The sequence below is a fragment of the Cavia porcellus genome, unplaced genomic scaffold (genome assembly GCF_034190915.1).
Source record: "Cavia porcellus strain 051 isolate PalLab524CR breed Dunkin Hartley unplaced genomic scaffold, mCavPor4.1 scaffold_20, whole genome shotgun sequence".
Classification (NCBI taxonomy): domain Eukaryota; kingdom Metazoa; phylum Chordata; class Mammalia; order Rodentia; family Caviidae; genus Cavia; species Cavia porcellus.
Genome location: NW_026947503.1, coordinates 29071509 through 29086788, shown reverse-complemented (window position 1 = coordinate 29086788; position 15280 = coordinate 29071509). Strand labels below are relative to the sequence as shown.

The window sequence follows — 15280 nt, the reverse complement described above, 5'->3', positions numbered from 1 at the left end:
TCTTCCACTTTTTAGATAGAAGTCCAGCAATTATATGTATAATGAGATACATGCGAAATTAGAATCCAGATCTTCTAGTTTTTCCCAGGACAGTACTATTTCTACTATACCACATTGGCTAAGAAATGTAGTACGAAAAATACATAATTTAGTACCTTGTGATGTAAGGCCTAAAATAAAAACCATTGTTATGAGCTACCTATGATATCTGGCAAAACTTGGTGGGTCTTGACTATCATAACAGCAAGTTTCTCTCCCTATTTTTTTTGCAAATAAGATCCACTGGCCAAGCAACTCTTGTTATCAAAAGTACCAGCAAATTACATAATCTCTTGATCTTTCAAATTTTTTGATGCCAAGTCTTGTATTCTTTCCATCATAACAGCTGACTTGCGCCTCCATCAGAAATATCTTGGTCTTTTGTTTGTTTGTTTTTTAGTATTTCTTTTTGGTACTGGGAATCCAACTCAGGGTCTTGCGCTTGTCTGGCAGGTGCCACACTGCTGAGCTAGCTCAGCAGTTCTCTCTTTATGACGTGATGCATACAAAGATGCATGAGATAGTTCAATGTTTAGATTTTTATTTGTGATGGACAGTGTTTCTGAGACTGAACATTCAAATCTCAAAATGGCTGTGGACATCTTTTATTTATTGATAGGAACTTCAGGGGCTCTCTACAAGATGAAGCTGATTCACCGTCTTGGGCTTCTTACAATTTCCTTCCTAGACTTTAAGATCAATTTAATAAATGTAGAGAAAATTACAGAGTTCTAAATGTTAAAATGATGAGCAGATACCATTCATGGAGCCTAATTTTTGTTTTGATGGGTTGAAGACTAACCAAGATTTACAGTTTTTCAAATGCAATCATGGATAAAAATCAGAAAAAAAAGTTTGTTTCATTTCCTCAGTCTCATTTCCTAATAAAGCCATCATTAGCTAAAATCATAGCACCACTTTTGGGCTGGGGATAGAAGTGTATGTATATGCTAACAAGTACTCTACTACTAAGCTATATACCCAAACCTGTTTGAAAAATAGTTAACTAAGGTATACTTTATACATTATAAATTCACCCATTTTAAATATACAGTGAGTTTTCTAAAGTTTATTGAATGGTGCATTCTTCACCACAGTTCAGTTTAGAATTCATCTTTGTCTCTTTTCTCCTGCATCAGTAAATCCAGTTAACTCTACAATGCATCTTGGACCTCTGATTCATTGCCTCCTCCTCTGCTGCCATCCTACCATAAGCTTCTACGTATCTCCTTTGATTACTATGAGAATCTTCTAAGTGTTCTTGCCAATTTCATTCTCACCCTCTTCCAATCTGCTCTTGGTTCAGCAATTGTCTCCTAAAACCAAATCAGTCCCAAATCAGGTTTAAACCACTCCACTGGCTTCCTACTGAATTTAGAATAAAATTTTTTCCCTTTGTAGAATCAGATCCCATCCTACTCTCTCCAACTTTACTTCTTACCAAATTGCTTCTTTTTGTTCAAACTTTACAGACTTCCTTCTTCATTAAACAGTGCCAAACTCCAAAATTCAAGTTCTTCCCATTTTCTCTGCTGTGTCTCCTAGTCATTGCTTGTCTTTCCTTCTCACCTCCATATTCCATTATTCACATTTCTACCCAAATATCTCTCAAAGACTTTTTTTTTTTTGGTACAGTATATCAAACACATAACCTTGCACTTGCCAGGCAGGCGCTTGTGCTTCTGAGCTATTTTCTCAGCTCTCAAAAGACCTTTTCTGATAAGGTGTCAGCTGCTTTTGGTCATTGCCTTTAGCCTTCATAGTACTTATTTTTATCAATCCTAACCTTCATTATACTTTTAATTATCTGATACTATCTTTTTTATTGTTTACTTAAGATGTGTCTTCTGACTAGAATATATTTTTTCTGAAGGCAGGGACCTTTCTATCTTGTATTGCAGTATCTGAACAACAGTATATAGTTCACAACTGGTGCTAAAAATCTAAAAATGTATTTGCAGAATGAACTAGTCAGAGAATTAATATCTTTCCAGGAGGGAGGAATTGCAGTGAAGTCAGGATTCCTTCATAAAACTGACTCGAGAAAAAAAACACAAACAGTGGCAGAAATGGAGGATAAATTATAATATAATTATATTATTTTCCTTTCCAGATGCTTATTTATATAGCAGCCTCAACGAATAAGGGAGCTATTGCTTTTTATTCCTTGTTTCTTCCTAGTTTTTTTCACTGTATCCTCCCTCCTACTGATCTTTCTTCTTTCCCCTTCTCAGCCTACCTTGCCTCTCACCATCTGTTTCCTTTCCCTTGCCTGTCTTCCATTGTCTATTCCAATTAGCTATATTTTTATGTTCTCCATTTTTATTGTCCCTCTTCCTAGCTATTTTACTGGAATAAGTGAAAATGTTCTAAACTGTCACATTTTGGGTACCATTGAAGTATTTCTGTGTACTTTACCCTTATGCTTTAATGCTAGTCATAAGTCCTTATGGCATCTACATTGTTCCTGTTTTGCAATGTAATATGAATTGCCTTGACTTTTCATCTACAAGGAATGCTTAATTTTTATTTTCCATATAATGGAGGTCAAATTCCTTCATAAAAAAAAAAGTTCAATTCCTTCATAACAAAATGTATACAACATCAAGAAATGAGTTTTGGGGGCTGGTGATTTAGCTCAGCGGCATAAGCACCTGCCTTATAAGCAGGCAGTCATGAGTTCGATCCCCGGTACCGATAAAAATGAAAAAGATTGGCCTGGAGGTTTAGCTCAGCGGCATAAGTGCCTGCCTTGCAAGCAGGCAGTCGTGAGTTTGATCCCCGGTACCGATAAAAAGGAAAAAGACCAAAAAAAAAAAAAAAAAAAAAAAAAAAAAGATGAGTTTTCAAACAAAATGAAGCTATTTAAAAGTAAACTCTTGACTAATACAGAAGGAAGTTTTTTGGGATTGAACTAACGGCCTTGCATTTTCCAGGTAGATACTATGCTGCTAAGCTACACTCCCAGCCCCAAAAGGAAGTTTTAAGGCTTTTATAAAAACTTCAACTCAAGTCTATACAATCTTGTCTATATGCATAATTTTACTAAGCAACCCGAGACATAAAATTGAAAAAAATTCAATAAAAGTATATTACTAACAAATCACCGAATCAATCTTGTGTACCACATCGTATGTTTTCAATGATTTATCCCACATAACCTTGTTCCCAGGCTGGTAGAGGAAATCAGATAGTTTAGTTGATGATTCTGGAATTATCCCTTCAACACGATATCTGTAAATAAAAAAAATGAAAAGATTTAAATCTTAAATTTAATCGAAGCTGAAAATATACTATTGAAGTTAAAGGTAGGCTAATGGAGCAAATAACAGTGAAGAAAACTTGAAGTATCTTAAAGTATCTTGAAGATGAGTGTGTATCATTATCTGAAATGCTTCCAGTGGTTCCACTGTATGACTGTTAGTTCTCTGGACTCTGAAATGCTTGGGACCAGAAATGTTTCAGATTTGTTCGGCTTTGGGAAAATTTACATATAAATAATGATATATCTAGGGGATGGGGCCCCTCATAGTAAATGAAGAGCTAAAAGAACAAGAATATGAAAGGTAAGAAGGGGACTGTTGTGATGCAGCTCTTTTTAGAAGATCTGGAAGACCCTTTAATAGTTATTCCTGCCAGCGTCAAGAATAGACAACATTCAAGTGTTGGTGATACTGATGATACCAATTCTTTCACTTGTGAAGTACAGACGTGTGTGAAGTGATCTAATCTAAATCTCAGATTCTGTTTTTAAGAATGCTACAAACTCACTACTGAATAACAAATTTTCTTCATAAAGTGAGAGGGCAGCAGAATTTAACAACACTTTTCACACTATCTTATTAACAATATCTATATATTTGATAGTCAAGAATAATTTCAAAACTCAAGGTTTAGAAGGTATTGAGCCAGGATAATATGGGGCAAAGGTAATGTTCTTCATTTTGGTCACGGAAAATGTGTTTGTTTGTTGCTTTAACCTCAATGTTGTAATTTAAAACACTTATTAGACTCTCTCACTTGTCTGCCTCAGAGGACACAATTACATGTAGTGGTGGTAATGAAGGTAATAATAAAAATATGGAAATAATTGGCAGAGAACAAAAGGTAGTTTGCTAAATAACCCTGAAATGTCTAAAGGTAGGAAAGGTATACTACTACACTCTTCTAGATAATTTGCCTTAATTATTCCACAAATAGTTTGGGGGAGTCAGAGAAAATAGTGATTAAGAAAGTACACTGAGCCTTTGCAGCAAAGGCTTAGCCTTTAAAACTTTTTGTTTCACCAACATTTATGAGCTAGGAGACCTTGGGATAGTAACCTGTTCATCTGTAAAAATGGGCATATGAACAGTGCTTACATCATGTGATACATGAGGAGTAAATTTAAAAATAAATCATCTGGCATAAGGCCTGATTTATAATGAAATGAATAGCTGAGGAGCTTCTAATATTTAGGAAAATGTGTAGCCTGAACTGTGTGATGTTAAATTTATATTTCATTTCTTAAGGGCACAAAGAAAAAAAATTCTAACCAAACAACTAGCACCCTTTTCATGTTTATAAGTGTTCAAAGCCAATCATAAATGGCCCTTTTTGGGTAATAAATTTTAAGAAAAATGATAAATGTTGATAAGATATGTTATTTTTTGTACTGCAGTTAAGAGATATCTAACTTTGGTATTGTCCATAAATTCATTCAATAAATATTATGAGTCTACATGAGAGGGGCTGCTCTGGTGCTAGGGACACTACTCTGGTTCCTGTTAAAGTTCCTATGCTTGTCAAGTTTATAAGAAAGACACAAAACAACAAATGAATCATAAATAAATGTCACGTAGTGATAAACAGTGGCTGAGGGTATCTATATGGAGACTTTGGACAGGTGGCCAGGGAGGTATTTCTGAAGAGGAGATAATGAAGTTAAAAACTTGACTACAAAAACATTAACCTTGTAGAGATCTGGGAGAACATGCTAGTCAAAAGAAGTGCAACTATGAAAGCCCTGTGGGTTTAAGTTTGATGCATCAAGCAAGAGAAGTCTGTGGTGGCTTTAATGTAAGAACAAGGATCAAGAGCTAGGAAGTGAAGTCAGCGAGGCAGGCAGGGGCCAGGTAGTAACTTACAGATCATCATAAAATGTGTGGGTTTTGTTTTAGAGGTCATAGGAAGCCTTTAGAAGATTTAGCCAGAAGGATGACACAATCTGACATACTTTAAAAACCTGCTGTGGCTGGTGGTACATTCTACAATTCCAGCACTCGGAGGCTGAGGCAGGTGGATCATTGCAAGTCCCAGGCCAGCCTGAGCTACATAGTGAGTTTTGCACCAACCTGAACTACATAAAAAGACCCTGTCACGAAACAAAAACCAAAACTACTTTGGCCATTCTGTGAAGAATAGGATGTAGCTGAGTAAGAGTAGATACAAAGATTTTTAGGTAGCTACTCAAATACTCTAATGAGATGATGATGGATGCACTGGGGTGATAGCAAGGAGATAATGAAAAACTGTTACTTCTCTCTGTATGTGTTTGGTTAGATAGAGCTTCTTTTAGAGTCCAAATCTGAGGTTAGTGGCTCATTTTCTAGCCCAATGTTTTATAAGCATGCTATAGGTTAAGAAAAATAACTAAGTTTGAAATTAGACACCCTTCTTTACATTAGAACTCCTTGAAGCCTGAGAGTGAATCTCCAAGACAAGATTCCATGCTATCACGGAGTGTTTTAAAAACTTTTTTGACACTGCAACACCACCGCCCTTTTTTTGGTCTTTTTGAGACAGAATCTCACTGTGCAGTTCAGCCTGGCCTTGAGCAGCTCATTAGTAACCCTGGCTGGTCTTGAACTTGAAATGATCTTCCTGCCTGAGCCTCCCAAGTGCTGGGATTACAGGCACGCAACCCATTTTTCTCCCATGAAAGATTGTGAGAGGTCACACTTTATATACTATACTATAGCTCCATATTATAGATCTGTAGATCTATATTGTATAGATACTTCACACTTTATATACTATACTATAAATGTATAATGGTTAAATGGATATGTTTTTTGCTTTGATTTCTTACAACTCTTTTAAATACACGAAGCTTTGAAGCACTGGAAGACTTTAAATTTCCCTAGATTTTCCCCAGCTTGATGACAATCTCACTTTGTTCTCCCTCTAGGCCAGGGAGTGTACACTTTAAAATGAGGCATGCCTAGGTAAACAAAGTTTTAAAAGTCAGCACAATTTCCTTAGCATATTTGTATTTGAAACAAGAGTATCTTCAAAAATATCCTTAAAAGTAGCTTATGGGGAAAAAAAAAACATGTCAGCAAAACAAATGAGGAAAAAGACCTACTTTTTAGTAGTTTAAGAGAAAGGAAAATAGTTTAAGGCTATAAATATGGTACTACTTCTAGCAAGAAGACAGCAATATGCTTGTATACATTATTTCTTGAAGTGGAATTTTCCTATCTTAGCATATTATTCATTAGAAGGGATATTTGTTTTTGTGGGTCTCAAACTTGGCCTCATGCATGGCAGGCAAATATTCTACCACGGAGCGATACTGGCAGCCAAGGAGAGAGTTTTTTGCAGTGGGTGGGGGGAAGGTGGTTGTTTTTAAGTTTGAAAATAAATGATTAGATAGTGCACAGTCACTATTTTATTAATATCACATTGCAACGGAATTTCTATTTTGTGTTCAATAATTTGCTGTAGTTAATGAAGCAGCACTAAATTCTGGATACACTGATGCTACTGAATTCTTTAAAACAATGATTACAAATAGAAAATTGTACTCACAGATTTCCGACAAATCTTTTAGAAGCCTTGGTGGAAACAGTTATCTTTTTCTCAAAGAGAAATAAAAATCCACAAGTAAATTGTCAGATTTAGAAAAAGAAAGAACACAAAAGTAAAAATATTTTTCTAGTTGGTAAAAGAAACTTTTTAAGAAGTGTCTTTAACAATGAATTCTCATTAAAATATAAATTCTTGAAATATGATTGTTTTCTTACTGAATTTTTAACCACTTTCCAGCCAGATGTGTCTTGATTGTAACCAAAAACTTCTTGGGAAGTTTGTTGAGCAATTGTCTTATAGTCCATCTACCTGCAAATTTTTAAAAGCAAATGACAAATAATGTAATCATAAAACATTTTTTTAAAGAGAAAAAGATAAAATTTCAAAAAGATACTTGGAGGGTAACAATGATTAATAACTATATTGTGTATTGCTATCTTTATATTTCTTACTCAGAGCAGAAGATATCTGCAATTGTCCAAAAATATTAGCACAAATCTTTCTTTACAATGAACTGGAAGACAGCAGTATAACTCTCTTAACTATCTTTTATGTACATATTTCAGTTTCCCCCTACATTGTAGGTTGTCTCTTCACTCTGCTGGTGGTTTCTCTTGCTTCTTAATGAGATGAGATACCAGTTGTTTATTCTTTGTGATAGTGCCTGTGTGATCAGGGTTTTATTTGTAGTCTTGCTTACACTAATGTCTTTAAGAGTTTTACCTATTGTATCTTCCAGTAGATATAATATTTGTTTTAATACTTAGATGTTTGATTCATTCTGAATTTAATTTAGTGCATGGTGGAAAGGTCCACTTTTAATCTTTGGCATATGCAGAGCCAGTTTTTCCAGCACCATTTATTAATCAGTCTGCCAGTGAATGTGTTTGGCACCTTTGTCAAGGATAAGGTAGTTTAGTGTATCTGGAGTTGTTTCTGCATCTTTTAATCTGTTCCATTGATCTTAAGGTCTGTTTTTTTCTTTGCCAGTAGCACACTTTTTTTTTAAATTAAGTAGCTTTACAGAACAATTTCAAGTCAGGGACTGTGATGCACCATTTTGTCTGTTGTCCAGAATTGCCTTTGCTATTCTAGGTCTCTTCTGGTCACTTCTGGTTTCACATAAATTTTAGGATTGTATTCTCTAATTCTGTGAGATATGCAATTGGACTTTTAATTTGGATTGCATTGAATCTGTATAACAGTTTTGGAAGTATGGCCATTTTCACTATATTGGTTCTTCCCATTCAAGAGCAAGTGTTGCCTTTCCGTTTTCAAATATCCTCTTCAATTGCTTTTTTCAGAGTATTGTCGCTTTCAATGTAAAGATCTTTTACATCCTTCATTAGATTGATTCCTAGGTATTTAATTTTTTTGGATGCTATTGTGAAAGGTGGTATTCCACTTATTTTTCTCCCAGTGACTTTGTTATTCATGTACAGGAAAGCTATTTAGTTTTGAATGTTAACTTTACATTTAGCTACACTACTGAATTTGCTTATTAAATGTACCAGTTTTTTAGTAGAGTTTTTGGAGCCTTCTATGTAGAATGTTATGTTATCTGTAAATAACAATGATTTAACTTCTTCCTTATCTTTATTCCTTTTATTTCTCTCTCTTGTCTAATTTCTCTGGCTAAAGTTTCTGGGACTATGTTGAATAAGAATGGAGACAGTGAACATCCTTGTCTTGTTCCTGATTTTAGAGAGAAAACTTTCAGTTTTTCCCCTTTTAGTATGATGCTGGCTTAACATAGATGGCTTTTATCAGATTGAGATAAAAAGAATCTTACAATTTTTTACAGGGTTTTTATAATTAATAGGTGCTGGACTTTGTCAAAAGCTTTTTCTGCATCTATTGAGATGATCATATGATTTTGGTCTTTGGCTCTGTTAAAATGATATATTACATTTATTGATTTACATATGTTGAACTATTCCTGCGTTCTTGGAATGAGTTCCACTTGGTTATGGTGTATAATCTTCTTGATGATTTGCTGCATTCTGTTTGCATGGTTTTTATTAAAGATTTTTGCATCTGTGTTCATTAGGGAGATTGGATTATAATTCTGTTCATTAGTTGGATCCTACTCCAGTTTTGGCATCAGGGTAATGCTTACTTCCAGGAATGAATTTGGGAGTACTGCCTCCCTTTCAATTTTATTAGAGTTTGAAAAATAGTGGTGCTAGATCTCCAAATTTCTTGTAGAATTCAGTAGTTAATCAGGGACTGGGCTTTTCTTTGTTGGTAGGTTTTTAGTTATATCTTCAATTTTACTGATTGATAATTGGGTTATTTATGATTTTTAAATCTTCATTCAGCTTTGGTAATTCATATTTATCTAGGAATTTGTCCACTTCTGCATTTTCCAGTTTATCAGAATACAAGTTTTTAAAGTAACAAAGGATAGGGGCTGGGGATTTAGCTCAACAGCATAAGTGCCTTCCTTGCAAGTGTGCGGTCATGAGTTTGATCCCTGGTACCGATAAAAAACAAAAAAGACAAAAAAAAAAAAAAAGTAACAAAGGTCTTCTAGATTTCTCCAGGGTCTGTTGTGATTTCACCATTTTTATTCTGAATTGTGTGAACTTGAGTCTTTCTGTTTTTGATGAGGTTGGATAAGGGTTTATAAATTTTATTTACTCTTTCAGAGAACCAGCTCTTTATTGTTTTTTAGTCTCTAATGCATTAATTTCTGCTTTGATCTTTATAATTTCCTTCCTTGTCTGAGCTTTTGGCTTAGCCTGGTTTTTTTTCCTAGAAGTCTGAGGTTCACCATTGAGTTGTTCATATGCATTTGCTCTGTTTTCCTAATATGGGTATTTACTGCTATAAATTTCCCTCTTAGGACTGCTTTCATGGGTCCTGTAAGTTATGATATGTTGTACTGTTATCATTCAGTTGTAAAAACTGTCTAATTTCAATTTTAATTTCATCTGTGACCTATTGGTTTATTACTAGGGTATTATTAGTAAGGGTATTATTTAATTTCCATGTGTTAATGAAGTTCTTGTGGTTTCTTTTGCCACCGATTTCCAACTTCATTGTACTATGGCCTGATAATATGCACAGGATAATTTCAATTCTTTTGCTTCTACTTAAGCATGTTCTATGGATCATATGTGCTCTATTTTGGAGAACATCCCATGTGCAGCTGAGAACAATGTGTATTCTGATGTTGTGGATGGAATACTTTGTAGAATCTATTGTCGTTTCGGTCAGTTCTAGTATTTCACTGTTGATTTTTTTGTCTAGTTGACCTGTCTTTTTGTGACAATACTATTGTATTAGTGCTTATTTGGTTTTCATGCCTATTAGTATTTTTTTATGTAGTTGGGTACATTGATATTTGTTGCGTATATATTTATGATAGCTATCTCTTTCTCTTGAATTGTTCTCTTTAGAAGAATGTAATGGCCTTCTTTATCTCTCTTCATCAATCTTGGCTTGAAATTCACTTTGCAAATAGAATAGCTACCCCTGATTTTTTTTCTGGGTTCCTGTCTCATGGAGTATTATTTTCCATCCTTTGAGTTTGTCTTTCTTTTTGAATTAAATATTTCTTATGTAGCATATTATTGGGTCTTGTTTCTTTTTTATGTTTTAAAAAAATTTTATTTAAAGAGAAAAAAGAAAAACAGAAAAAGGGTAGAAATAATATATAATTTCAAAAAAATAAACAGTAAGAAACCACTAGTTGATAAATTACATACTGTCCTCTTAGAAATAGTTGCTCAAGTTACAAAATTAAAGCATACAAAGTGGACATTTCAAAGAGTGAGACTGCAAACAGCTCTGTTCAATGATCCAACAAAAACTTAGTAACATGGTTATCAATCCTATACACTTGAAACATACATGCAGTTTTACCCTTTAGAGCACTTTCTTTTCCTCTCTTTTTTTACAATAGCAATTACACATTTTGGGTTTTATTACTCCTACGTTCTTATTTCTTTTTACACCCAATCAAGATGGTATAGCAATTTTGAATAACTCAGTATCAGCTATTGAAATTGGAAATGTAATTAAAAACTTACCAACAAAGAAAAGCCCAGGTCCTGATGGAGTCATGGCTGAATTCTACAAGAAATTTAGAGAAGATTTGATACCAATACTCCTTAAACTCTTCAATGAAGTTGAAAAGGAAGCAATCCTCCCTAAATCATTCCTGGAGGCAAGTATTACTCTGATACCAAAACCAGAGAAAGACCCAGCCAAAATGGAGAACTATAAGCCAATCTCACTAGTGAACACTGATGCAAAGATTCTCAATAAAATACTGCAAATAGAACGCAGCAAGTCATCAAGAAGATTATACATCATGACCAAGTGGGATTCATTCCAGGAATGCAAGGATGGTTTACAATAAGCAAATCAGTAAGTGTAAAATACCATATCAACAAAGCCAGAAAAAAAACATATGGTCATCTCAATAAATGCAGAAAAAGCTTTCAATAAAAGTCCAACACATGTTCATGATAAAAACCCTTCAGAAACTCGGATCTTGCTTGATCCATTCTGTCAAGTCTCTTTTGATTGGCAAACTGAGACCACTAACATTGATGGTAATAACAGATACGTTTTGATTTATACTTGTCATATTATTTTCCTGTTGTTGCCTCCCCCAGCCCCAGTTTGCTTTGCCTGGTGGGTTCCTTCTATGGGGGTTTATAGAGTTGTAGTCCTTATCTCTTTCTAGAATGTCCTTCAAAACATTTTGGAATGCTGGTTTGGTGTTTATAATTTCCTCTGATGTTCTTTGTCATGGAAGTATCTTATTTCTCCATCCGTTTTTTTTTTTTTTTTTTCTGGGAGCAGGGATCAAACTCATAACCTTGTGCTTGCCAGGAAGGCACATACTCTGCTGAGCTAAATCTCTGCTCCTCTCCATCAGTTTTGTGGGGTATATCAATCTGGGTTAAAAGTTGTTTTCTTTTAGAATTTGAAATATTTCACTCCAAACTCTACTTTGAGAGTTTATGTTTAGAAGTCAGCTGTAATTTTGATGGACTTTCCTTTATAGGTGATTTGTTTCTTTTTCCTAACAGCTTTTAAGATTTTATTCTTGTGTTGAATTTCTGTAATTTTGACCATAATAAGCCTGCCTGTAGATTTTTTTTTTTTTGATCACAGCTAAATGGAGTTATATATACCTCACTTACCTATGTGTCAAATTCTTTTTCTCCACCAGGGAAGTTTTCTGCCATGACATCAATGAGTAGTTTTTTCTTTTCTTTTGCAGTACCAGGAATCGAACTCAGGATCTTGTGCCTGCCAGGCAGGTGCTTATGCCACTCAGCTAAATCCTTGGCCTCTTTTTTTTTTAATGAATAGTTTTTTAAATATCTATTTATAGGATCTCCTGCTTTTTCATTGACTCCAATCAAACTTGAGTTATTCTTTGTCTCATCTAGCATCTGCTGGACTGATTTCTCATGGTCCCCTGATATTTTTGAGAATTCTTTCTTTTCATGATCGTTAACTGCAAGCCTGTTTTCTCTATCTACAATCCTGTCCTTATATTGGCTTAATCTGATGCAAATACTTACAATGGAATTTTTATTCTTCTGGATACCTGCTTGAATCTGCCTTATGGATTCCATCTTTCCCATGCTGAACATTTATGGTTTCTATAATTTTCTTAAACTTAACTATTTTTTTCCCTGTATCTGCTCTAGGTTCACTAAGCATGGTCTTTATTTTGGATACCATCTCTGCAGTTATCTGAGAGATTGATTTTTTTCCAGAGCTTCATTCAATTGCTTTGTTGTTACTACTTCAGAAAGGCCAGGTAGGAGGTTTTTGAATTATCCCATCTTACTGCCCTCTGGGTTTGCCGTTGGTGAACTAGACATCTGGGGTTGCATCTGGTTTTAGTGTCTTCTCATTTTTTCTTTTTTTTTTTTTAGTTTATTTCCTGAGGCGATGCTTGTAAACTGCCTATGGTGGGTTGTTTTATTGCTAGTTTTTAGGATCCTTAGGTAATGACGTCTTTGAGGTATTTTCCAAATGTAGCTGGTTTTTGGGTTTTGAGTCTGTTGGAAGATCAGACTGTTCAATTTGTTGGAGATGAGAAGTTGCTGCTTGTTTGGCCCAGTCCATGGTTCTTTGGCATTGTGCAACATTATTTTCTGTGACCCTTAATCAATCTCAGACATGGAATACCAGGAAGAACAGATGTTTAGAATAATTATGACACTTTTGGATACATTGGTACCAATAGCATCAAACACAGACTAGAAAATAACAGATTGAGCTAACCATTAATTTGCCACTGTTAACCATATGAACTAGATTTGTGGTTTTATAACAAAATCTAAAACAAACTAGAAAATTAAATGTGGTATACAAGTCCTTACTATGTCAACTTTGCCCTCAGGGAAAAAGACTTTTGAAACAGGGTCCTACCATGCTGCCCGTTATTCCTGAACTTGTGGGCTCAGTCTTCTCGCCTCAGCCTCTTGAGCAGCTGTAATCATAGGCATGTGCCACCATCCTTAACTCATAGAAAAACTTTTGAATTGGTATATTACCTTTTAGTACTATTTCTACAAAGTCTGTCACCTATAAACACAAAATAGTTATGTGTTCATTGTATGCATGAATCTTTTCTCTACATTTTTTCAACTGAAAAAACATGGCCTAGTGGCAAAAATCAGGCTTTGGAATCAAAGACACCTAATAAAAATTCTATCTCTGACACATCACGCAAAGCATTTAACTTACTATTTGTTTTCTCATTTTCCTCTTGGTATAAAATTGGGATAATACATTGTAAGAATGTGTGAGGATTGAGATAATGTACTTACATATTCTACCCTCAATTCTGGCACATAATAGTCATTCACTAAATAATTATTTCTTACATGCTTTCTTTTTCTGTAATGTATCACAATATGCTCTCTGGAATTGAACTTTCCAAGTGTGTAGTAGTGACAGTATCTGATCTGAGTTCCTCTTCAAAACATATCTCCTACTAGTTGCCTTCTTGTCTCTTTAGCTCTAATCATATTGAACTCCTTCCTGGCTGCTCTTCAAACATAGCTAAGCAACTTCCTACTTCAGATCTTCGGACTTGCTCTTCTGCTTGGAAAATTCCTGCTTGGTATGTTTACACGACTGACTGTGTCACGGTTATCTTTGCTTAAATGGCACCATTTCAGGATGAAGTTTAAATGAACTTATTTCATTTACCTTTACTGAACTCCTACTTGAAGTTAGGTCTGAATGGACTGAGTGTTTGTGCCCACCTTAACCAATTCATATGTTGAGATTTAATCTCCAATAAAATAGTATTGGAAGAGAGGCATTTGGGAGGTGATTAGGTCGTGAGGGCAGAGACCTTATGAATGACATAAGTATCCTTATAAGAGACTTCAGAGAGCTCATTTGCTTCTTCTGACATGTGAAGACATGGCCAGAAGATGACAGTTTACATTTTGGAAAAGGCCCTCACCAGAAGCCAATTACGATGGCACCCTAATCTCAAATTCCAGCCTTTGGAACTGAACCATATATTTTTACTGTGTATAAACCATTCTATGGAAATCCGTTGTTTCAGCCCAAAGGGTTTTAGCTCAAAAGGTTTAGTGGTTTAGACAGTTGAGAACAGTACTGTTTCTGCTGTGAATGAAGCTATATTCCTTCCGGTTCTCAGCCTGTTTTCCGGTAGGCAAAGCTGGCAGGTATGATGCAAAGAACATGCAAACAGACCAGGATTTAAATTTTGACTGTGCTATTACTTGCATTATTCTGGAAAAGTTGCTTAACCTTTTAACTTCAATTTACACATTTAAAGAATGAGAATAATAATAGTTCTCTCATGTAGCCTATAAGGATTGGGTTAACTTGAAACAGTGAGGGACCTTGTTACAGGTGATCTAAAAGGTTACTTTTCTTAAAATGGGCACATTTAAAGCCATCATTTAAAGAATCCTTTAAAGAGCTTTTTGTTAAGCACCTTGATAATCTTAAAGTTTAATTATCAGAAATTACTTTTCTTAGGTGTCATCATAACTTTTTTCCCTATTTCTCCAGCAAGTACAACACCTAGATGACTTTTAAAATGTGTATTAGAAAGGCTTTAGTAAACTATTATAACCTTCTCTTTCCTGGTACAGACCTGGTTTCTTTACTTTTCCTAACAAATTTAGTCCAGAATTTTAATAACCACAGGGACTCTTCTCTAAATTCTCCTGGAAAAATCCATATCTGTTAACCTGTAAGGGAACAAAGAGGTAGAATTACTTTGATCCATGAACTGGGTCAAAACATTTAATAAATCCCTTTGTATCTTAATGTTCTTTATGTTGTCTGGGAAAATGAAGTGACAAACTTTAAAAGCTAATAGTTATTTAGAATTTTTATACAAAGCAGAACAGATTAAAAAGTTATTTAGGTAGAATGTGGGTTGGAAACATCAGCAACTTACTTGATCTTGACTGATTTA

The 15280-nt window shown here is 34.7% G+C and overlaps 1 protein-coding gene across 8 annotated transcripts in view; it reads right to left on the bottom strand.

Annotated features, from left to right (window-relative positions):
• The window catches only part of Stard6 (StAR related lipid transfer domain containing 6), a 35364-nt gene that overhangs the window by 18868 nt on the left and 1216 nt on the right, over nt 1–15280 (bottom strand). For 2 of the 8 annotated variants that reach the window (XM_063231614.1, XM_063231615.1), the window contains 5 exons: nt 11994–15050; nt 10869–10911; nt 7047–7140; nt 6832–6881; nt 3147–3273 (listed from right to left, as the gene is read on the bottom strand). In XM_063231614.1, the coding sequence (XP_063087684.1) occupies nt 3147–3273; nt 6832–6881; nt 7047–7136 (267 nt within the window). In that variant the 5' untranslated portion in view covers nt 7137–7140; nt 10869–10911; nt 11994–15050. The remainder of the gene's footprint in view (nt 1–3146; nt 3274–6831; nt 6882–7046; nt 7141–10868; nt 10912–11993; nt 15051–15280) is intronic. The other 6 variants (XM_063231616.1, XM_063231618.1, XM_063231617.1 and 3 more) reach the window with 5 other exon arrangements.